The sequence below is a fragment of the Phoca vitulina genome, unplaced genomic scaffold (genome assembly GCF_004348235.1).
Source record: "Phoca vitulina isolate PV1807 unplaced genomic scaffold, GSC_HSeal_1.0 scaffold15, whole genome shotgun sequence".
Taxonomy (NCBI): Eukaryota; Metazoa; Chordata; class Mammalia; order Carnivora; family Phocidae; genus Phoca; species Phoca vitulina.
The window spans coordinates 14,348,779-14,375,356 of NW_022589718.1; the positions used below are offsets into that span (position 1 = coordinate 14,348,779).

Genomic DNA, 26,578 nt, shown 5'->3' on the forward strand with positions numbered 1-26,578 from the left:
CAGGAAAAAAAACTGCTGCTATGAATGATTCCTTAATATCTCTAAGTCTTTGTACTCAAAATTCTACAATATAGAAGGGGGTGTCTGAGTGACCAAAACAAGGCCATCCCTGTCTGCCAGTGTAGAAAAAAGAAAGGTCTGACTCCATAAGCTTCTGTATTTCTCCCCATAATGATCACTCATTGTTTTAAATCTCTAAAATCAGAAAAGCAGTCAGATACTAGCTAGCCAAAATTAAAAAAAAAAAAAAAAAAAAAAGACAAATGTCCATTAAGACTCCCAGACTTGGGGCGTCTGAGTGGCTCAGTCGGTTAAGCGTCTGCCTTCGGCTCAGGTCATGATCCCAGAGTCCTGGGATCGAGCCCCGCTCTCCCTCTCTGCTCCACGGGAAGCCCCCTTCTCCCTCTCCCACTCCCCCCGCTAGTGTTCCATCTCTTGCTGTCTCTCTCTCTCTGTTGAATAAATAAAATCTTTAAAAAAAAAAAAAAAGACTCCCAGACTTTATGTCAATTAACTTTGAGAAAAATGTTTCTACAACTTCCTTCTAAAATGGAATTTCAAAGCACTAACACTTGGATAGTCTCAAAAAAAAAATCTTATGACATATATTCAGAAAAGAAGATGTCATTTATTTTAATTTTTGGTGACTTTATATCTGGGAGTAGAGAGAAGCAGGGAGAAATGAATAGGTTCTAAAGTGTTAATTTCTAAAGTAAATTAGATTTGTTAAATATAATATAAAAATTATATCATCAGCATTAATATAATGAATCAAGACCTCTGTCTTAAGTAGTTGGTTTAATTATACAAGCATTTAAAGTTGATTTTTAAAATCAACTTTATTTTGTTCTTTTTGATGGTAGGTAAATAGCATCTAAGAAACACATGGGATAGACTTTTTTTTTTTTAAGATTTTATTTATTCATTTGAGAGAGACAGGGAGAGAGCATGAGCAGGGGAAAGAGGCATGAGCAGGGGAAAGAAGCGAGGCAGAGGGAGAAACAGACTTTCCGCTGAGCTGGGAGCCCGATGTGGGGCTCGATCCCAGGACCCCAGGATCAGGACTAGAGCCGATGGCAGACGCTTAACCATCTGAGCCACCGAGGCACCCCGACTTTTTGTTTTTTAACTGGAAATCTGTACCTCTTAATCCCCTTCACCTGTTTCACCCATACCCCCCCCCCCCCCCCACTGACTTCCCCTCTGGAAACCACTAGTTTATTCTTGTCTTTATGAGTCTGTTTGTTTTTATTTGTTTGCTTTGTTGGGATAGACTTTTAAATTGGCCCTTAAAAAAAGGTCAATATAGGGCAAACAGAAGAAACCAGGAAATCTACATTACACAGCAGTCAGAATTCAGGTTGAGATCTTAGCAATAATAATAGCAATTAATAATAGCTATTACACCTGTCAGAATGGCTAGACTCAAAAAGACAGAAAAATAACAAGTGTTGGTGAGGATGTAGAAAAAAAGAACCCTCAGGCCCTGTTGGTAGGACTGTAAATTGGTACAGCTACTATGGAAATCAGTATGGAGGTTCCTCAAAAAATTAAAAATATAGGGGCACCTGGGTGTGTCAGTTGGTTAAACATCCAGCTCTTGATTTCGACTCAGGTCATGGTCTCAGGGTATGAGATTGAGCCCCATATTGGGCTCTGTGATCAATGGGGAGTCTGCTTCCCCCTCTTTCTTTCCCTCTCCTCCTCCCCCTGCTCGATTTGCTCTCCCTCAAATAAATAAATCTTTAAAAAAATTAAAAATAGAAATATCACATGATTCTATAACTCTACCATTGGGTATCTACCCAAAGAAAATGAAAAAACTACTTCAAAAAGATATATGCACGCTATGTTTATTGCAGCATTATTTACAATAGCCAAGATATGAAAGATATGACAGATAAATGGATAAAGATGATGTGGTATACATATATATATACAATGGACTATCACTCAGCCATAAATAAGGATGAGATCTTGCCATTTAGAACAATACGGATGAACCTAGAGGGCATTATGCTAAGGGAAATAATCTGGCAAAGATGAGTACCACATGATTTCACTTATATGTACAATCTAAAAAACAAAGCAAACAAATAAACAAAAAGCAGAAACAGACCTATAAATACAGAAAACAAACTGATGGTTGCCAAAGGGGAGGGCAGTGGGGGGACAGGAAAAATGGGTGAAGGGGAGTGAAAGACACAGGCTTCCAGCTATGGAATGAATAAGTCATGGGGATAAAAAGTACAGCAAAGAGAATATAGTCAATGGTATTGTGATAAATAGCACTGTATGGTGACAGATGGTACCTACACTTGTGGTGAGCACAGCATAAAGTATAAACTTGTCTAATCAATATGTTGTACACCTGAAACTAATGTAACATATATCAACTACATTTCAATTAAAAAAGATAGCAATCAATATTTATTATTTAACATTCACTATATCAAGTACTCTAAGTACTTTACATGTATCATCAGCTAATCCTCCCAAGAACCCAAGTATTCCCATTTCACATATAACGAAACATGGTAGTTAAGTGGCCCCTCATCTCATATACAGCTGGTAACTGGTCAGGTCAGGATATAAGCCCAGAACATGTGCTTTGAAGCAACCATCCTGCTGCCTCCCTTAAGCCAGTGATAATGTGCCTTGACTCTACCTTTATAACTATCAAAAGTATTCACTATTGTACCTCACATATAGAGATATGATTAATATGGAAACAATCAGGCCAGCATTTCAACATCCAGGCAAAAACCTTTCAAAAGTTAATTCTGCACACTAATTTCTCAAAACCATCAGACTCAAGCTTTCAACCAGTTGTCCCAAAGTGGAAATCTGCCTAATAGTAACATTTCAGTATCCCTTAACTATACTCAAATTCAGAAAGTATGATATATAAACTATCAGAGGCTTTGGTATATTTCGCTTCCTAATAGGTTCCTGAAAGCTAATTAAATGTACAAAAGGGTCTACAACCAATCTTGTTTCCCATTATAACTATTTTAATAGTAGCTGTAGCCTCAATTATATTTTGATTATAGTTTGAAGGTGCCCTTTCCCTTCCCTCAACTTTTATAAGACACAAGAAGTTAAACAGAAGGGAAGCAATATGTGCCAAAGTACACTGAGGACTGTGGGGCTGGAGGACTATGGGGATCCATTCTTTAAAAATTCAGGTCCTACATCTAGTCTTTTATTTCAACAGAACCTAGATAAAAGGAGCATTTTCATTACGTACTTTTGGGAGGGGGATTAGGAGGAGGAGGAAAGAATATTAATTTCGATAAGGTATTAAAAGCACTGATACAATGAAAAATTCAGAGGGGGTACAGGTAAGAAAATAGAACACAGAAGCCTAGAAAGGATAATAATTCAAGAAGGTGAAAACTATATAAAATTCTGTGACTAATGACAAAAACATCCAACATACATGACAAGGTAAAGCAAGAAGGAATGAAGATAGGGAAATTTTAAGTCTAGATTAGGTAAGAATACATATCAAGTTCAATAATAATTATCACATGGTAACTTACCACAACTTAAGAGGTTTTGTGGTCAGAGAGGATATTTATAAGTTCAAGCTTTTCAGGGTAGTTTTATGTAATGACTTAGTCCAGGATGTGGTGTTTTAGTGAAAGACTTAGGAGGAAATGGGAGAATCAACTGAAAATGGAAGATCTCAAAGATCAAAAAGGACCAGGGTATCCAAAGGCTCATATCAACGGATGTGGAAGTGACAAAAGGTAATGACAGAGAATGTGATAAAGAAGTTGTATGTCAGGCATTGCAATAATTTGAGGGAAAATGAAAAACATACTGGAGGCTGGAACAGATAGCTATGAAGAGAGAGAAAATCTTTTTTTTTTTTATTATGTTATGTTAATCACCATACATTACATCATTAGTTTTTGATGTAGTGATCCATGATTCATTGTTTGCGTATAATACCCAGTGCTCCATTCAGCACGTGCCCTCTTTAATACCCACCACCAGGCTAACCCATCCCCCCACTCCCCTCCCCTTTAGAACCCTCAGTTTGTTTCTCAGAGTCCATAGTTGAGAGAGAAAATCTTAATAACGACACCACTATGTATCTTTAAAAATGACATATATATTTGAGTTTTATGATAAAGATAAACGTGAAAGATTAAACTTGAAATGGATGTCATCCCAGAAGACAACAATTATGTAAATCAACCTGCCATGTACTAAACAAACATCCACCATCTTGAAGGTCAAGAAATAGATACACTCAAAAGACACTATGCTGGTCTTCTGGAAGGTTGTTTTAGATTTCAAAATGAAAGGTGTACAATAAAGCAAAATCTAATGTAAGACTATAAGTAAAATCATACACACACACACACACACATTTAGATAAATATGAAAGAGAAAGAAATGTTGATTGAATACAATTTCATATCATCTCGAAATTTAAAATGGTTGAAAAGTTCAATTTTACTTGAAATTGCTTTTTTTCTAGACTATGGCACATGTTGAACATATTAAGCTTTGTACTACTGTATCTGAACCACTCACTCAAAGCTTTCCAGTGCTAATAGCTGGTGTTCACTTTTAGCAACATAAAGAAAAAGATTTTGCCTTAGTGCAAAATGATTTTCCTTAAATCAACCTGAAGCATCCAAATACGTCATCCAATTCAGTAAGAACTTATTTTATAATGGCTCTCATTTGATGCTAGGATGGAAAATGGCAGTCTTTTAAAGAGACTGTAGATTAACTAAATTTGTAATAGTAATCCATCAAAATTTAGTGCCACATCAGTTAGCATTTGACTTGAATTCGGAGAGTTAATGCTGTGAATCCTGTTCTTAACCAACTTTATATTGCCATCTCCCTACTTCTCTTTTGATGGAAAAAAATAACTGCTTCTAAGAATAAGAAGTAATAAAGCCTTCTTATTCTGAGAGAACACTATTTCCACCACAATAAAAATTAATAAAAAAGAAAAAATGGTAAACCTTTATTTAAAATATTATACCTGTCAGGTTGATCTTACAACTGGGATATTATCAAATAATACTTACCAATACATACATCAATTTTCCCTTTAATAGCAGCTTCATGCAGAGGGGTATAGTTCCAGTTATCCCGGGCATTGGGATCAGCTCCTTGACACAGTAACAGACTCACGACCTCAGCATGGCCAAAAGAACAGGCATTATGAAGTGGGATGAGGCCTCCATCGTCGCGAGCATGGACGTTAGCACCCATCTGTAGTAAGTGTTCTACGACATCCTTCCTCCCAAACCCTAAAAAGAAGGATAATATACATTGAAGCAATTCTGTAAAAAGAACCATTAATATTTCTTTAATAATACTAACAAATGTGAACATTTGTAGTACTTTCTTCTATAGCAAAAAGGTTAAAAAAAAATGGCTACCATTCAAATCGATTCTCTCCTCTCATAGAACTCAGAACTAAGAAAGCTCTTCCTTAAGTCTTTGGGCAGTTCATTCAAAAGACATTTTTTTTTTTTCCCCAAAAGACATCTTCAACACATTTTATGTGCCGGGCAACTCTGCTAGAAATACAAAATGAACAAGACTCCAGTCCAAGGCATTCATTTTCCCCTCATGCTTCACAAGAAAAAATTAATATATATAAAATCCATCTATTTTAAGAAATAAAGGTTATTTAAATACTGCTGACAACTAAAACAAATTACAACACTTAACATTATACCAGAAAAACTAGAGAAGAACGTATGGATACCAGAAATAAGTGGTAATAGTTTGGCTATAAGAACTTTGAAAAGGAAGAATTAAAGATAATGTCAAAATATCTACTCTTGGGACTGATGGCCAAACTAAAAGTAAAACAATGTAAGCTTGGATTTAGTGAGTCTGAGGAAACAGTATGACAAACAAGTGGGAACAAGAAAGACAGAACCAGAAAACTGGTAAGAAGTATCACAATTTTCAGACAGAAAAAGTGGGAGGAAAGAACGGATCTGAATCAATGTAAGGACTAGGCACACACTGAGAAAGGTAAAAATCACCAAGAAAGTACATTATGGAAGTCAATGGGCAGCAACATTATGCGAAGTCAGCATGATGAGGATTTAAAGGGTAAAAAAGCCACTGACAATTTTAAATTATAGTACAGTGATGAAATTACAAGTTACACTGCAATGGATTAAGAAGAAAGAAGACTATAAGCATTAGTATTATCTTTATAAGCTAATATCTTTCTTAATGATTCTTTCTTTCCTACTTTAAATTTTATTTGGTCTTATTTTCTAAGTATCACTACCTCCATGCTATTACTTACTATGTAATGTAGTTAGAAAGTAGCATCATAAATAAAACCAAAATGGTCATATCTTCCTTCATTTTATGCATATAAACTAAATGAGAACTATGACAAAAATAGAAAAAAAAAGATTTATTTCAAGATATGTTCTCCACACTATCTATAGAAATTCATTCAGTCCAGGAAAACAGGCTCCAAGAAAAAGTCTTCAAAATAAAAGACATGTTTCCACAGATACATAGTACAAAGTCAGCACTGGGTTTCCATAGAAAATATCCTTCAAATTAAACTGAAAATTTTGGGTGAAAAGAGGTCAATTCTGTATTACTAACTGAAATACCAAAAGTATAGGATACATGCTAATATAACTATGCTGTTTGTTTCTTAATACCTGTACAACTTTACAGATATTAGGTTCTGTTTATTTCTCTAACTTCAGTGTCTTTCACCCTACTATCACAACCTTACTCTTCATTCATTGGGCCATAGGTGCTTTCCTTACTCATGAAGATTTCATGATTTTCCTTCTATGGATTTGAATAAAGTCTGCATGGCAAAGTCACATTTCCCTAATCAATGCATTGATAATATTTGAGAATGAATTTCCTTTCTTCACTAATAAACAAGTAAATTAAAATAAGATACTTTTTTAAATGTATCAACTGGCATTTTAAAAAGTATCCATTATAACTTTGAGGGAAAAACGCAAAGTGTCTGTTTACTTTTTACTAATACTTTGAGATCTAAAATATAAAAAACAAATCAAAAAATGCTTGTAGCAAACAGAGTGTGGGGAAATGGAACTGTGCTCACACACTGATAATCTGAGTGTAAAGTGGTACCACATTTTAGAAAAAAATGTAGTGTTATCTGAACAAAGACTCTGCATCAAGATGTTTATCAAAGCATTATTTATAGAAAACCATGGAAACAATTCAGATGTCCAACAATAATGGCTCTGTTAAATAAATTATGGCTTTTCGTATAACATCACCCTGTACTAAAAGGATGCTATAGAATATTGTGAATATACTTAATGTCACTGAATTATACATGTAAAAAATGTATATTTTACTGCAGTTTAAAAAACATCAAAAAAGTATAAACCATACATACAAGAAAACACAGGATATTAACAGAAAAACATGGAAAAAGTGTTTTTAGATTAATTAGTCTTTTAGATTAAAAATATATAAAACAAAATATACGGGGAAAATATATATACACACACAAACATATAATTGAAGATAGAAAAAAGATTAAATCACTAAGTAGTGACATTATAGAATTTCCTTTCCTTCTCTTTATCTGTTTTCCTATTATCATATAAAAACACAATTTTGTATAAAATTTATCTAAGTGTGTACACATACATGTTTATAAAAGAAGGTGGAGGTAAACAGTCCAAATCAGTAGACAATGAAGAATTTCTCTCTTTTAACTTGGTCTTGCATTAATAAAATATATTATTAAAATCAGAGGTTTTATTATCCACAAAACAGTCCCCTATTTAAACTACTTAGAAATTTAGTACTTAGTAATTTAGAAAACTTTATTTAAAACATAAAGTTTACTTAAAACATGTATTTTTACCTGTTCTGTTGAGTACAAATCAAAATTGGTCATTCATCATTCTATAATGTTAAATGCTTATATATTATTTTTACACATAAAGAGAATTCATTATCTCTAATGGTTATATAAGGCCTCTGTTTCACAAACAAGGTTTGTAGTCATAATTATCCCTATAATTGAATTGCTTATTTGGGTCTAAAGAACCAAAATAAAAATAGTAATTAGGATCACAGTCAAAGAACTGCATAGAATTTGAAGTAACTTATCACTAATTAACTCTTTGGAAAATAGTCCCTAAGTGAAAGCATTACAGACACATACTGCAGACAAGATTTTCAGTGTCTTGTTTCATTAAGCTAGCACATGTTTTAAAAATAGCTAAATCACAATGTTTTCATGTTGCCACTTATACATAGTTGCTACTTATACATCTTTATTTATGGCTCAGTGTTATGAAGTAAAGAAGGAAAACCAATATACCTTCTCTCTTCTCTGATCCAGCAAAGGTCACTGAAGAGTAAGACTGTAATTCTCTGATCTTTACCAACACACAGCATGTGCTATTGAGTTATACTAGAGGTATAATTTAACTTTTACAGAAAAACTCTCTTTGCTCAAAGTACATGCCCTATTCTTGACAACACTAAAAATAACAATAATGGTAAGTAACTAATATTTAGTAAGCTCTTATGTGTGTCAAAAAGTATGCCAAATACTTGACATGCATCAGCTCCTTATGATAACACCCTGTGAGAGATACCATTATCCTCATTTTGTTAAGTAATCCTTTCCCTCAGTGCTGATATTCATGAGCTGTGCTTCTAAATACACATCTCAATTCTGTCTACTCTCCCGTGCTACCGTCTCGGGTTGTAGTTCCATAATCTCCTGTCTAGACTTCAGCATCTAACCTTCTAACAGCATATAACCTTCTAACCACTCTCTCTGCTGTCACACCTGCTGCCCCACAATTCATTGTTAACACAGTAGGCAGAGTGATCTTTTCAAGGCATGTATCAGATTAGGTCATTTCCCTGCTTAAAATCTTGTAATGGGCTCCCATAACACATACAATAAGACATTACTACAAACTCCTTAGGACCTACAAGGCTTTACATGAGCTGACCCCTCTCACCTCTCCCATGTCATTGAGTTTTATTTGCCCTGTCTTTCACTTTCTGTTCCCTGAATATGACAAACTCCTTTCAGCCGAGGCGACTTTGCACTGTTCTCTGAGAACTTGCTCCCGGATCTTCACATGCCTAGCTCCTTCTGCCATCCAATTATCAGCCCAAACAAAGATAAGCAACTCAGAGGACTCTAACTGACCACTCAATTTAAAGTCACCCATGTATGCACACATACTTGTCCATCATTATTTTCAATATCACTCAGTTTTACTTTCTTTCTGTATTAAATCACTACCTGAAATTACCTTGTTCATTTACCTATTTGCCTTTTATATGTCTCCCCACATAAAAAGAGTTAGGAACTATTTCATGAACCGGTGTGTGTCTCCAGCATCTAAAATAGTGCCTGATACACAGTATGGCTTCAATAAAATATTTGCCGATTACATGAATATACATAATGTTATTTACTTCATCATAATTAAATCAAAGAGCAAGTAAGTAGCTTTTGATTTTGTATTTTTAATTTACAAAAAGAAAACATTTAAAGGCTTTTCCAGCTACAAAAATATCAGAAATATTTTTAAATATTTAAACAAAACACCAAATTTTCACAAAGGAAAATCATCTGTAATGCCATCATCATCCAGAGATAACCAAAATGAACATTTTGATGATTAAACTTCCAGATTTCTTTTTTTGCATGCGTGTATATGTTTTAACATCTTTGCTCTGCCTTTTCACTTTTCATCTCAGATATTTTTTCAGGTAAAAATTTAAAATGTATACATCATTTTCTTACGAATTACTTAGCCTTCTACTACATGGCTATGTCATAATTTATTTAGTTGGGTGGTTTCACCATTATAAAAAGGAGATTTTGCCATTATAAAAAAAAGTTAAAATAAATATCCTTATATACATATCTTCACACATCCGTCCAGTTCTTTAAGACAAATTCCTTAAAGTGGAAGGACTAGGTCAAAGGATACATGTTTAATGTTGCCAAACTGTCCTCTAATTCAGTCTATCAATTTTCATTTTTAACCAAAATGCTTGAGTATACCCATTTCCCCATCTTGTGTACATGAACACATATTTATAATCTTCACAAACAAAGAGGCAAAAATAAAAAATGTATTGCTCAATTTACATTTTCTGGGTTCAGATATTTACTTTTTTTAGAAAATTAAATATATGAATACAAATACAGTTGAAATCTCTCTTAATCCTACTCTTCTCTTTTCTTCCCCAAAGATCCCATTACATAAACTCAATGTTTGTTATACTTGCCCTTATTTTTATACTTTTCATATATGTGTGTTTTTAAACACATGAGTTTATATACTTATATATTTCACATTAATATATTTACATATTACATATTTCATATTTCATATTCCATGTTATTAGATTATATATATTCATATTATATTGTCAAGATCACATGGTCTTCAATCTCTATTAGTGAGATTGATAGTTGTGGCAATTACCCCCTCTTCTTGCTGGCCCACAGAAACTCAATTATTGCTCAGGAATTGGTCAGAATGTAATATATTAACTAAGAGAAGGTAAATCTTTCCCCAGTCCAAGGAGTGAATCCTGATTACTCTAAGCCAGAAAGGTGATTTTATTCTTCTTTGGCAGTGACTGGCAAGGGGAGAGAATGAAAAATCTAGAAGCTTCTGGAAAGACTTTTCTCTCTAATAGAAGATTTGTGGAAGAAAAAGGACCCTTTCTCCTCTCTCCCTTCCTATTTCTAGAAAACTCTCACATAAGATTGTGACATTCAGAGCTGCTGATACCATGATGGAAAGGTCAACAGAATTATGAAAATCCTAGCATAGAACCCTACTGTGCTCACAGAGTATTCAGCCAATTCTTCAACTTCCTCCCTCTAGACTTATCAAGCAGGAAATAAATGTCCTTAGGCTTAAGTTTCTGTTAGTTGAATTTTGGAATATTTGGAGCTGAACCCATGCAAATTGATACAAATATCTGTTTATATGTTTACTGATCATTCATTTGTCAGCCTTTGGTTCATGGTCTAGACCGAATTGTTTGTCTTATTATTTTTTTGATCTTTATATATCCTGAACACTAATCTTGTATTGGCTACACGCATTAAAAATACGTTATTTTGTTTATGGCTTGTCTTTACACTCTATTTACAGTGTTTGATTTCAGACAAGTTTTAAACTTTAACATAATAAAATATATCAATCTTTCCCTACACTGTGCTTTCTACATAATCTGTAAGAAATCCTTCCTATTCCTATACTGTTCGTACATTTTCTCCTAGATTACTTTTATAATTCTGCTTTCCACATTTATTTTTTTAAAGATTTTATTTATTTATTTGAGAGAGAGAGAGAGCATGAGCAGAGAGAGGGGCAGAGGGAGAGGGAGAAGCAGACTCCCCCCTGAGCAGGGAGTCCAGGCTCTATCCCAGGACCCTGAGATCATGACCTGAGCCGAAGGCAGACACTTAACCAACTGAGCCACCCATACACCATTGCTTTCCACATTTAGATCTTTGGCTTTGTGTTAATCTACCTGTGTATATGCTATGAGTTACAGATATAATTTTATGTTTTCCACATCTTTTCTCTTTGGTTGATCAGTTTAATAGTTTAACTTCAAAAAAAGTCTAAAATACCAAGTAGGGCAGTGCCAATCCCCCTTGTTTCTCTTAAAAAATCATCCTGGTATTATTGCTTTTTGATGTTCAAGGGAATTATCTTTATGTTCCATGAAGAAATGTGTTAGAAAAAAAGTTTTTAAAGCTCATTGATTAGAATTAATTCTGTAAAGTTGACAGATTTACAACACTGAGTCTTCTAATCCATGGCTATACCGTGTATCATGTATATCCATGTATATCAGATACATACTGCACATCTTTCATTTTGTGTTTGTTCTCCATTAATATCTTGCACATATTTGTCAAGGACCTGGGGGTATTTTAAGGTTTTTGCTGATACTGGGACACCGAGGGCAGTGGTACATTAGGGGCGGTCAATAAAACCAGAACACACAGAGCCTTTCAGTCATAAGGAGTGTGGATCCGAGCAGGAGTTTGTCAGCCAAGATCTGTCTGCTAGCTAATGTGACCAGAGGTAGTAATGACAAAATGAGGTCAGAAGACAGGCAAGAGCGAGATCATATAGGGCCTTTATCATGAGGAACACATCCAGCTACAAATAATGGAACTAGTGAAACCTCAAAAAAAAAAAAAAAAAAGTAGAGATTTCACGTGTCTCACTAAACTTGTCCAGTCAGAGGCAATTCAGGCTCATATAGCAGTTTAACAAGAGCTCTTTAAAAAAATTTCCACTCTGGCATGCTTAGCATGCATAAGCTATCTTCTTGTTTGCCACCTCATAGTCACAAAAGACTGCTACACCTTAAAGCCTGGTATTCAGGTTCCCACACAAGAAAAAAGAGGGCAAGGGGAGAAAAAGGCTTTCTCTTAGTCTTTAAGGAAGCCTCTCTAAGATACTTTCACTTATATCTCATTAGCCAAAAACAAGTCATCTCTCCAAGCTCCCCAAAAAGTCTGGAAAGTCAGTTTTTTATAGCTGGGCACACTACTGCCTTCTACAAAATCTAAAATCTGTTAGTGAAGATTAAGGAGAAAATGAACTTTTGGGTGAATAACCAACAGTATCTGTCACAGCTTTTTAACTCATGGGTAAGAAGTTTGGATTTTATTTTAAGTATGTGGGAAGCCCTTTATAAGAGAAATTACTTGACTGTATTCAAGTCTTAAAAGGATTATCAGTTGGCTATGTGAAAAATAGAATGGAGAGAGTCAAGAGCAAAATCAGAGAAACAGGCTAAGAAAAATCGGCCATAATTTGGGCAAGAATTGATGGTGGCTTGGAATAAGCCAGCAGCAGTAGAGACAGGTCAAAAAGGAAAGGCAAGGAAGCCTGGCTCCCAGGTTTCTAGCCTGAGCAACGCAGTTTACAGAGGTGCCATTTGGGGAAGGGTCAGAGCAAGTAGGTAGCAGTAAAAAGTTCACCCAGATGAACTGTTCTTCTCTAACTACTAAACTAACCAATGTGAACCTATTTTGTAAACTGCAGCACATGCTTTCCCCTAAGCACTGTGTGAGAAACAATTACATTATTTTACATATTCTAAGAAATTTCAAAATATATTATGTGGAAATCATTGTGCTGGTATTGTGAGGAAAACCTAAATTCGTAACACAAAGCCTAACCTCAATATGTCACCAGTTAGACCCCAAGACCTGACCTTTACTGCCCACCTGCTTGTACTGACTAACCTTTGTCTTACATTTTTCCTTAAGCTCTTCTTTCTGGCTTACCTCTTAACTCAGACAAATGAAACCCAAAACCACCCCTCAGATCATGGCAACTACCCAGACCACCCAAACCCTTGACATGCGCCTGTGCAGATGAACTGTGAAGTGACCCCTGAAATGACTGGAAATTACCTTTACCTCAATATAATACTAAAATCTCCGTCCAAGGGAGAGCCTCAGTCTCATTTACATACATACAATGTATGTGTAGGCATGTTTCCTTAAGGCATATGCTTAACCTTATACCGACTTCCACATATATGACAAGGCTTCCCTATCTAAATATTCATCCTAACCCTAAACAAAAGGTACCCATTCACCCTCTCTTGGGGAGTCATGGCTTTGGAAGCTATTCCACGTGATCCCTTATTTGCTGCAAATAAAGTTTTTCTTTGTGCAACAATTCACCTGATGTAGTTTCTGTGACTCACCCAGGAGTAAACTCATGTTGGTTTGGTTAAAAGTATACCTATTTTCCTTATTTAAATTAAGGCCATTCAAAATCGTTTCAGTGTCAAATGTAAGGTCATTTGGCATCTATTCACCAAGGCCGAGTTTAGAGATAGAAAACTGTTTCACTTGTGTTCAACATTTTAAACCTACCTAACATTAAAGCTTCAAAGGAATAACCTTGACCAGTATTAAATCTTGTAACTAACAACTGTGACTTCTGAAACATAATAAAAGAAGAGAAACCTAAGGTGTTTGGAGTATTTTAAAGTGATGTTTTTATTTATGGTAGCAAAGTCATAGCCTAAAGATATTTTTCACCTAATTAGACTGTCAACAAAGCAACAACCACTGTACATCATTTGAATTATGAAACCCATTGACCTATACTTATATACTCAATGAGAAAATTTATATTACATCTCCGATATTTATTTTAATTTTTTTCCTTAAGGGTAGAAAGATCTAATTATACTCAAAAGATACTCAAAGTAAGAACAAAGTAAGTTTGAGATTATCTAGGAAATAACTCATGAACTCTCACATATATCATTGTTTTTCCTGATATAAAGGAAACCACAAAAGCTAAGCTGGGATGGATAAAATGGTACTTGATGACAGATGTGAACTGTTCATTATTCTCTCTAAAAACATTAGAAAAAATTAGACTCTAAAATAGAAGAACCTACTTACTTTCTTAAGCATTATCAATCTACTTCCATCCAAATAAAAAAACAAAAACTCTTACCAATGACAATAAAATTACTTTCAATGAAACAAATTCAACTGTGACACATTTATGCAATACATAAAAGGTTTTTAAATAACTTTCTTTCCTGGTCAACAGACTCATCATTTACCTATTTAACACTGGTAGGTAGTTCCAGGTATCTGCTAAGCACCTCTAAAGGTCCATAATAAACACAGTAAGAATTAAAAATCTGAATCACACCTGTATCTTGGCTGATGTGCAGGAGGCACCCTCAAAATTACAGGGGGAGAGGGGTGCCTAGCAGAGCAGCCCCATCTCTACATGATTTTCTCAGTTTATTCACTTTCTTATAAAGGCCTACCTTCTAAAGTCTTTTAGAGTTTCCAGTTTTACAACATTTTATGAAGAAAATTAGATGCTATAATGGTATTCTCTAATCTGGGGAGTGGGGAAAGTCTTGTGACATATTCTTTGAAAATGTCCAGGGTTTTCTATATACTAGGTTAAATTCATGCAGTCCAGTATACACAGAACCACAGATACCCAGTAACAGATTCCTGGTTACCTTATAATAAATATTCTATGACAAAGAAACATAAATTTTCCATTTAATATTCAAAGTCATCATTGCTTCCTCTTCTAATTTCAATTCTAAGTATATTAGCCTTTAAATAAAGAACTATGCTACACTTCATTAGGTCGAAGTCACTGTTAAGCAACAGGGAGTATGTATATTCCCTCTTGTTTCTAAAATAATTCAGAAAACAAACTACAGAATGACTTCAATGTCAATGAAGTTGCATGTTTTTCATCTGTCAAAGGCAGAATCTCACCAATTAATTTTTCCACTTTGTAAAACCTGATTTAGAAAAGGATTTATGCTTAGATAAAATAGTATTTAATTAGCAAGTATAGTCAAGAATGTGTGCCTTCCCCAAACCCAACTATGAGAAGCAGAAGGGAAGAGATAAATCCCAGATTCCAGCTTAAAACAACAACAAAAACAACAACAAAACAGTGTAAGAAATCATCCCTTGAGGAAGAAAAAGAAAATGTTTGGGTACCGCTGTGAGAAGAAACATCAGCTTAAGAGATAGATCCGGTATCCTGGAAGAAGAAAGGCCAGAGGAAAATGTCCTAATTGTGTCCTTTCACTCCTCAAAACAGTCACATTGTCCACTATGCTACTGTGGAATATAAAGCAGTATTTCCAGCCCAGTTCTAGCCAACAGAAAAGGAGTAACATCAAGGTAAAATATTAGAACCTGGCTGAGGTGGGAAGAAAATTATAGGTGGACTCCCAATTAAGCAATAACAATGAAGGTGACAATACTTTAAAAGATAAGGGTCAGAGAAATTCTGTGCAACCAGGATGGAATTGAGCAGAAATTCCCATCCAGAGCCTCTCTACCCTGAGGCATGTCCCTATTTACCCCAAACCACCTGGAGGACGAAAACAGAACACAGGCTTTCACAACTCCTAAACCCATCAAACCCATTCTCCCATAATAATGCAATACTGGCCCAACTAGCTGTTAGTTTCAAGGGAATATAAGCTCACAGCGGAAAATAATATGCCTGAGGAGTGCAAGCACCATGAAGGAATGATAAACCAAAAGCAGAATATTTAATAGACAAAAAAAAAAAAAAGAGAGAGACATTTAAAACTGGCAAATTAAATGCTTCAGGAGAAAATAATGGGGAATAATGAAAGCATGACATGAGAACAAAAATCAATCAGGTAAAACCAACTGGAAATACTGTCATGAAAAATGTAAGTGGAAAAATAAAAATACATAATGAATTGATTGAATAGTAATGAAAATAAAGAATAAATTCCTGATAAATCAGGTTGAAGAACTATCCCAAAAAGTATCTGATAGAGATAAATAGAAGAAAGGAGAGGTAGAGGATGGGAAGAGAAGATACATACATACATAGAAATAATGACAACACTTCTCATAATTAAAGGAAAATGTAAAGTTTCAGATTAGTAAGAGTTCATAAAGCACTAAACAGAATGGAGAGACATGTTATGTGCAATCTGGCAACATTAAAGGCTATGAAATTTCTAAATCCTTCAGCAAGAAAACACAGAAATTTTTTGACTTCAGACTAAAGTCAACCTCAATTTTAAGAAAAAGCATTTTGATGCTTAATTTCATATGTAGCTAGCTTTTTATTTACATGAAAGAGTAAAATTAATCTCAGATATGTAAAATCTCAAAGCTGAGCACAAAAAGGTACTAGTTGAAACTACTATCATCAGAATACTTCAGCATGATGAAAAATGGATTTAGAGGTGTGTGTGTGTGTGTGTGTGTGTGTGTGTGTTTGTGTGTCTCCAGGAACACTGAACAATGAACATGCTAGCAAATAATTGCAATGTGTGGGTTACAAACAGCACACAGCCATACAAACTTAACTGAGCCTGGGGTAGGAAAGCTTCCCCAATGAAGTGATATTCTGAGCTAAGGTCTAAAGAATAAGTAGTTAACCGGAAAAAAGGATTGGAATAAAGTCCTAAGGAGGATAAGGTACAGTATATCCAAAGCTCAAGAGGTGAGAAATGCTTTATACATTCAACTACCTAAAAGAAGTTCAGAATGGTTCAGAAAGGCAGTAATAAAGATTCTGAAACAGGTAACAACATGGAATCAACTAATTTTCTACCACAAAAATCATGGAGAAGCAGGATCATCCTTCAAAACCAATGTACCAGAACTAAAAATCCTTTAAATGCTGTATGTCAGGGGGAAGACTATGACTGTTCCCTACCAAAGTAGCATAATCCAAAATTTCTGCAATGCAAATTTAGGTATCAGAAAACTGCAAAATATATTTGTATATACATCAATCTTAGTAGACAGAAAGCTAAAGACTCTTGAAATTCCACTGAGTTTTTAGTCTACATCCATTTATTTCAGTATATTATTGTAGAAGATACTTTTGCTATAAAAGTAGAAACAGAAAGGTCAAATACAGCACAATGAATTAATCACATAGTTAACTAGAAGTCAAAGGAAAAAGAAGCAAAATGTGCCCTAATAAATACTTCTGCTTTCAGCTATAATAATAATTAAGAGACTTCATCTTCATTTTTATTTTAATGGTTGTACTTACTACACAATAAAGGGTTCAAGGAAACTGGCTACCTGCTTAGAAAAAAAAAAAAAAAACCTTTTTAAAGTACATACCAAAATAAATTCAAAATAGATTAAGGTACAAAATGAGAAAATGAAACCATAAAACAACTGAGGTGGACATGTGCATGATTTCAGAATGAAAATAACTTTTTAAACATAAAATGGAAAACAAAAAAAAATTTAAAGGCAACAGGTTTGAAAAGGTTGTAAATAAAATTAAAAAAACAAACCAGGAAAATATTTGCAATGATAAGAAAAACATCAAAAGGTAAAAGAAAAAAAAGGGTAAGGAAAAAATAATTCATTAAAAAAGGAAATATCAATTATTTTAAAAAGTAAAATCAGTTACTCCAGATATAATCAAAGAAATGCATATTAAAACATGAGTTCTGTTTTTTTTTTAAATCAAAAAGTTAAGAAATATGTTTTAAATGATGATGTTTGGAAACATGTACAAAAATGCTCACAGGAGCAATATTCACAAGAACATACTCATCACCAGTAGAACAGATAAATAGCGGTATAGTCACACCATGGCATTCCTTATAACAGTGAAAATGAAAAAACTACAACTATGTAAGAGACAGGAGTCACCCACGATATCGTATATACTATCTAATATTCATACCAAGTTCAAAAGCAGACAAAACTAATCTATGGGTGGTATAGGGGTAGTGACTTAGATGACACAAGACAGAGGTTTCAGCTGGTGTTGTCAAGGGTATAGTAGTAATATAATTTAGTAGAACCTTTTAGTAAAACAAATTTAGTAACACATATATCTACACACAAAAACTCTCTAGGAATATATGTATAGCATTGTCTTAAAAACTTTCAGCGATCACTGTTTTAGTTCACTTCATAGACTCAAAATCCAGAACAACTATGAAACTACAATTTCTTGAATCCCAAGCCAGGTTTTTCTCAGATATAATAACTACCTTACAGGCTTATAAGTAGTCATTGAGTCACAATTGTCAAAATACTTCCTAAAACATAAAAGGTTTTACAAATATTAGATGTTCTTAATCTCACTAGATTTGGGAGTCTTAATCTGCATTACATGTGTCCTCAAACAGGGATTCTCAATTCTGTCTGCACGTAAGAATCACCAGAGGAGATTTTAAAAAAGCAAAGCCTTGCTCCTACTCCTGTGGTCTGACTTAATTGGTCTAGGGTTAAGAATCACTACTCACAAAGTGAACATCAACATCAGCATTACATTAGACTTGTTAAAAATGCAAATTCTCAGACTCTACTCCAGACAAACTCAATGAGAAATTTTGGGAGTGTGGTCTAGCAACCTGTTTCAACAAGGCCTTCAGGTGATTCTGATGCAGAGTTTAAGAACCATAGCTCTAGTGCTTCTAGATGTTTGTAATCCTCTGAAAATCACATGTAAAGTTTGCTGTTTAAGTATATCCTTCTGGGGAGAACATTCATGCCTTTCATCAGATTCTCAAAGTGTTAACAAAATTAAGAACCACTTATATAAGCTCAGCAGCTTTCAAAGTGTGGGGGTACGTCTAGTGGTCCCTGAGACTTTTCAGGGAGTATGAAAAGTCAAAACTATTTACAAAATAATATTAAGATGATTTTGACTTCTTCGCTACCAAGACATTGATACTACATGATTTTATAACATCATGTGTTGGTCATCTGGAAGATGTACTCATGGTGCTCTTGATGATACAAAGCAGTGACAGGTGATACTGCTGACCTCTTTGCTTGAACCAAGACGGTGGCACCAAACTATACTAATAGTCATTGTGTTCTTAACTACCAGGTCCTCACAGTTTAAAAAAAAAAAGAAAAAGGCAGCCAGTTTCACTTAAAAATGTCCTTCATGAAAATGTAAATATTAATTTTATTAAACTCAACCCTAGAGTACACATCCTTTTTAATATTTTTGTTACAAAATGAGAAACACACATTAATCACTTCTAGATACCAAAATACATTTGTGTTGAGGAACAATACTTATGCAACTGCTTGAGCTCAGTTTGACTTGTGTATTTGGCAGACATTCTCTTGAGAATGAACAAAGAAAGTGAGGAACACTTCAAGGAAAACAACACAGTATTTGTTCCCAATGACAAAATCTGAGCTTTCAAGCAAAATCGAGAATTCTGTAAAACTTGCATCTGCCACCATGAGCTTTATAGTTTCCCAATACATAAGTGCTTTTCTGTAAGACTGGTGGTGGTAGTAACAAATATGCTTTACAATTTATTATAAAGTAAGATGTGTCAACATTTAGAAGATCTGCATACCTCAGTGAACTACTATTTTCCAAATGACCAAAACATGTATAGAGGTATAAGATCCATCATAAAAAATAGACCAATGGGTTTTAACATAACAGAGTGTGAAAAACTCATTGATATGGCTTCAGATTCCATGTTGCAAATAACCTTCAGGAAACTATTATTTATCAAATTTGGGTGTAGTACCAAAGAAAAAGAACTATGATTATTTGAAAATGCTATTAAAATAGTCCTTTCTTTTCAAACTACATATCTATTTAAAGCAGGACTTTCTTCATATACTTCAATCCAACACAACAAATGGCATGCAGAAGCAGATGAGACTTCACCTGTCTTCTATTGTCAGACATTAAAGTGACTTGCTAAATGTAAAATAATGCCTCTCCTATTAATCTATGTTTTGGAAAACAGTTCCTTTTCAATAACAGTGTGATTTACTCTAACATACAAGAGAGTTTATTATTGTTATTTTTAATTGCTCAGTTTTAATTCCTACTATGATAAATCCCCACAGACATAATCCACATAAACAAAAGCTCTTTTAACTCTTTTCAAGCGTGTAAAAGAGTCCTGAGATCACAAAGTTTGGGAACCACTGCATTTTGATTATAAACTTCCTAAAGGGCAGAAAATAATGCCATTCTTATGATCCTGCTCCTTACAGCACTTATATTTATTGAGTTGTTACTGAACTACTATAAAACCTTACGGTTCATGCCAGATTCCTGAGAAATAGACCAAAGGGGGAAAACACACTATGGAATTGTCCCAGTGGCTGTTAACTAAGCAAGTTGCATGAAGTTCTTTTAAATTTCCATACACACTTCACTAATAGTGAGTCTCACACTCCCAGGAAAGGACTACAGTCATTCTCAGAAATGTGAGTTAAGAGAGATATAAATGGGATCCTCAATAGATCACTAGATTCACTCTACTGAATATGCTATTTTCCATATTTCATGTTGGTAATATTAAGAAATGAGTGCTCTCTGGCACAACAGAAAGACCAAAATGCCACTTATGATAGATACCTCCATTTAAAAATATTTAATTGTAAAAAAAAAGCTTAACGGTAGTAAAATACCTATAACATAAGATTTACCACCTTAACCTTTTCTTTTTTACCCCCATTGGTTGCAACAGTATTTTTTTTTTCAAGTTTTTAAATTCCCGTTAGTTAACATACAATGTAATATTAGTTTCAGGTTGTAGAATTTAGTAATTCATCACTTACATACAACACCCAGTGCTCATCCCAACAAGTGCCCTCCTTAATACCTATCACCCATTTAGCCCATCCCTCACTCCCCTCCCCTCCAGTAACCCTCAGTTTGTTCTCTATAGTGAAGAGTCTGTTTCCTAGTTTGCCCCTTTTTTTAAAAGATGTTCATCTGTTTCATTTCTTAAATTCCACATTATGAGTGAAATCATATGATCTTTCTCTGATTGACTTATTTCACTTAGTGTAATACTCTCTAGCTCCATCCATATTGTTGCAAATGGCAAGATTTCATTCTTTTTGATGGTTAAGTAATATCCCGTTATATATATGCCACATCTTCTTTATCCACATCAGTTGATGGCTATTTGGGCTCTCTCCATAATTTAGCTATTGTAGATAATGCTGCTATAAACATCGGGGTGCATGTGTCCCTTCGAATCAGTATTTTTGTGTATTTGGGGTAAATACCTACTAGTACAATTGCTGGCTCATAAAGTAGTTCTAGGGCACCTGGGTGGCTCAGTCGGTTAAGCGGCTGCCTTCGGCTCAGGTCATGATCCCAGGGTCCTGGGATCGAGTCCCGCATCGGGCTCCCTGTTCTGCGGGGAGCCTGCTTCTCCCTCTCCATCTGCCTGCTTCTCTGCCTACTTGGGCTCTCTCTCTCTCTGTCAAATAAATAAATAAAATCTTTAAAAAAAAAAAATAAAGTAGTTCTAGTTTTTTTTTTTTTTTTTTTTAAGATTTTTTATTTATTTATTTGAGAGAGAGAATGAGACAGAGAGAGAGCATGAGATGGGGGAGGATCAGAGGGAGAAGCAGACTCCCTGTCGAGCAGGGAGCCTGATGCGGGACTCGATCCCGGGACTCCAGGATCATGACCTGAGCCGAAGGCAGTCGCTTAACCAACTGAGCCACCCAGGCGCCCAGTAGTTCTAGTTTTAACTTTTAACAGGAACCTCCATACTGTTTTCTACAGTGGCTACACCAGTTTGCATTCCCCCCACACAGTGTAAGAGTGTTGGGAAAACTGGACAACTCCACCTGAACCATTTTTTAACTGTACAGTTTAGTGGCATTAAGTACTTTCAAACTGTGATTCCCAGATACTTTATTCAAAGCATATTTTTTTCCTTAACTACTCCTATGAATCAAAACATAGAGCAGTTTATCTTCAAGGTTTTCAAACAATCTTAAGCAGTCTTTAAACGAAAGGAATTGCTAAAATATCCTTCTTCCATTTAATTATGAGGTTTTTCAAAGATTACTTCCAATTCCACTTTTAATGTTTATAAAGCAATTGACCAAAAGTCAGACAGTCCAATATTCCAATAACTGCAAATGTTCCAATACTCTACTTTCCAAAAGCATGGTCTCAATCAAATCCTAGTCACAATGTTTTAAGAAAGCATCTATATACAATTTTGCTATTTTTAATTTTATTTTTAATAGGCTCCACACTCAGCATGGAAGCCAACATGGGGCTTGAACCCACAACAACCCTGAGATCAAGACCTGAGTCGAGAAAGAGTCAAGACGCTCAACCAACTGAGCCACCCAGGCGGCCCGGTTTTGCTCCATTTTAAATTCTTAGGAAAAGAGCTGGACAGAAATACGACATAATGACTATATGAGCTGCCTCGGGGTAGTAACATAATGGACTTTTTACTGTACCTTCCAAAATTTGTACAATTACTTTTATTTTCAGAAAACAAATTTAAAAAAGCAGTTATAACTGTCAAATTATAAAATGACTCAAATGATTTTATTTCTCACTGCCAGCAACTTTCTAGTTGAGTTAGCATGGGCCAAATGATTTTTAGAATAGCTAGATGTAGGTTTAAATCTGGCTCCATCATTAATAGCTTTGTGACCCTGGACAAGACATAACTCTCTGAGTCTCAGTTTCTTCATCTATAAAAAAACCAAAATCTACCTTGTATGGTTGCTGCTGTAAGGATTAAATAAAATTACACAGGAAAAGTACAAAAGTCATTCCCAGACAATTGTTACTATTTCTATTAGTTTTTATACTATTATTTAGTAACAATATCAAAACTAAGTTCATTCATGTATGTGCCAACAGAGCAGTGAAAGCACTTTGATGACGAAGGACTGGACTAATATATGAGGATTATTATTTATACATTTCAGAAAGAAGATGAGAAATCAGAAGCATTAACTTAACAAAGTTCACTTGCTCAAATATTTATAAAGCACATACTATGAGCAATTCAATTAATTAGACACTGAACTGCTCTTATTACATACTTCAAATTTATCTGCTTTCATAAAATTCCAAAAGGCTAACAATTATACTTTCCTACTGTTAAATTTTTGGATATTTTGGGGGAGGAGGGGCAACCAAGTTTTTGATAACTTGCTACAAATTTTTATATTAGTCCAAAAGGTTTTTTTCCAAATAAGAATATTTTCCTACAAAGAAGAAAAGCATAGCTTGGCATCTCTTCTCAAGACATTAGGGGGAAAAAACAGCTAAAATGTATTCATTTATTCACTAACTGTAATCCCATGTCATTTCTTCTTTAAAAAAAAGTCAGTAGTCAACATGAGAACAATGTGAGCTTTTGGAAAGGGAGAACTGCACATCCTATTAACAAGATGGATGAGAATGTCAAAATGGTTTCCACAGCTGGCGAATATATCAGAATGAAGGCATCTGATCTTTTTGGTGTCTAGTTATACATATATATACCCTAGCTTTTCAAAAGCATTATAACTGGGCATTAACTGGGCATCAGGCATCAACTGGGCATACCCTAGCTTTACAAAAGCATTATAACTGGGTATTTAGGTTATTTTTAAACTATAATTGATGATGCAGGGACTTTAGCTTTAAGAATTTTTGGTCAATCACTAAATGCAGTTTGTAGTTAATACAAATCATCTACAACTACCAAATGCCTCTTCACTTTTTATTTTATTTTTTTTTTTTTTTTAAAGATTTTATTTATTTATTCATGAGAGACAGAGAGAGAGAGAGGCAGAGGGAGAAGCAGGCTCCCAAGGAGCAGAGAGCCCGATGCGGGACTCGATCCCAGGACCCTGGGATCATGACCTGAGCTGAAGGCAGATGCTTAACCATCTGAGCCACCCAGGCACCCTGCCTCTTCACTTTTTAAAAAAATCTACCATGTAAGAAAAAAGTTGCAAGTCCAAACAAACAAAAAAACAGCTACCACCATTAGTGTACTTTTTGTTACACTGAAAAGGCAAAAAAGAGAGAGGAAACTTTGTATCACTTTTTCTCTTTTTCTACAATCAGAAAGTACACTAGTTTAAATTGAATAGGGAGCTGACAAACTCCAAAAGGTGGTGGGGGGGGGGGGGGGGACGGGACTTAAGCTCACAGTTTTAATTCTATACACAGATACCTGAACAAACAGGCAAAACAAGTTTCCACTTGACAAAGAACCCAGCAATTCACTGTAGGGAAAAGCAATCTTGGATGTCTGATGAAGCCTTAAAAGGAAAACCCAGCAAGCACACAAAACCAAAAACTCCTACCTTTTCTCAATTACTCAAAAAATGATTTTTAGAAAATGACCTTCAAAACTATTCCATGTACCTAAGCTTTAATGGAAATCCCACGATCAAGGCTACATCCCACCTTCCTGAGTATTTCTATCAGAGGAATAAACATAAGTCAAAGTAACTTTAAGGACCTTGACATGTGGGAAAAATAAGAATTTAAGAGACACTGATCTCTTCGATTGTATCTACTACATATTTTACAGTGAACCACCCAAAAGATTTCTTTGTTGTGAAGCAAAAGGAGGCTGTTAAAGACATTGAAGAACAAGCTAGTCTATAGTGTTTTTACCCGCAACTCATCACAAGACTCATGATGATGTTTATTCCTTGCCAAAACCTAGCACTACAATATAATATATTTTCTTAGCATCAGTTACATTCCTTGATCGTTTCTCCTCCTGAGATCTAAGCTTAAGATCCCATTTTTAAACATATGCATGCTCACAACTTGGCCCTTAATGATATGCCTTCTATCTCCCAGATATATTTCTTTCCCCTTTTAACTGCCAAAGAATCACTTCAGGTCTGGAAAGAATGAACACGTAGCTGTGATCTATACAGTTCCTTGGGAAGGAAGGGGATGCCCCGGGGGAAAGAAAAGACAGAAGAGTAGACAAAACTTCTATGTAAATCTATGTAAATAGACTATGAGGAAAGCATCTTATTTTAAAAAGGCCCTTAACAGAATGTCTCTGGTTAACACTCCTAGAAAGTGGTACAGAGGCTATATAAGCTGAGATATAAAATGGTGATATTTCATAATTTAAATACTACTACTCTAAGAGATGAACCTTATAGAGACTTCATCTATCCTAGATCAGACTTGCATGTCCAACATGAGAAGAAAGGGGAGTTACCCTCAACATCTCAGACCTCTATATTTATCTTGATATTATTTATTAATTTCTATAAAAATGAGCAATGGAAAAAAATTGAGGTGAAATCCCATGCAAAGGTTTTAATAACAAGAGTTTGAGCAGAATAACATCCCTACAGACAATGCATGCCAGAAGAAAACACTCACAAATTTATGATCCACTACTTCAATACTAGCTAAAAGGCAACATGAGAATGATGCAAGATATGAAAGAGTAGCATATATCTAAATTAAAAATAAGACGACAGAACTCAGAAAATAGTTAAAAAAAAAATCATTTCAGAAGTAAAAACCAAACAAGAAGGAAAACAAAAGGGAAAAAAATATCCCAGAGAATAAAAATACCCCAGTCAGTCAGGGCACCTGGGTGGCTCAGTCGACTGTTAAGCGTCTGCCTTCAGCTCAGATCATGGTCCCAGGGTCCTGGGATCGAGCCCCACATCGGGCTCCCTGCTCCGCGGGAAGCCTGCTTCTCCCTCTCCCACTCCCCCTGCTTGTGTTCCCTCTCTCGTTGTGTCTCTCTCCATCAAATAAATAAATAAAATCTTAAAAAAAAAAAATACCCCAGTCAATGCCTTGTGATGGGGATCAGCAAACTACAACTCATGCGCCAAATATGGCCACCGCTTGCTTTTATAAATAACACCTTATTGGAACAGACCACACCCATTCATTTATGTATTGTCTATGGATACTTTCATGGCACAAAAGCAGAGCTGAGTAGTCGAAACAATTGAAACAGAGACCATATAGGCACAAAGCCTAGAACTGTAGCCATAAATAATGATTTCAGGTATCTATTGCTATATAACAAACTATGCCAAAATCTATGGCTTAAAATAACAACTATTACTTATTATTCTGATGATACTATGAGTTAACTAAACTCAGTCATCTGGAGGCTTGATGAGGCAGGAATATCCAAGTTGGTTCACTCACTCAGCTGGCAGTGGGTACTGGCTGAAAGCCACGAGCCTTACTTCTCTTCTCCATGGTCCTTCTTAAAGCATGGGGGCTGGGTTCCA

The 26,578-nt window shown here is 35.0% G+C and overlaps 1 protein-coding gene across 1 annotated transcript in view; it reads right to left on the reverse strand.

Moving 5' to 3' along the window:
- TNKS (tankyrase) overlaps positions 1-26,578 on the reverse strand; it is a 197,853-nt gene that overhangs the window by 162,388 nt on the left and 8,887 nt on the right. The window contains exon 2 of the mRNA XM_032413489.1: positions 5,061-5,285. Coding sequence (XP_032269380.1) covers positions 5,061-5,285 — 225 coding nt within the window. The remainder of the gene's footprint in view (positions 1-5,060; positions 5,286-26,578) is intronic.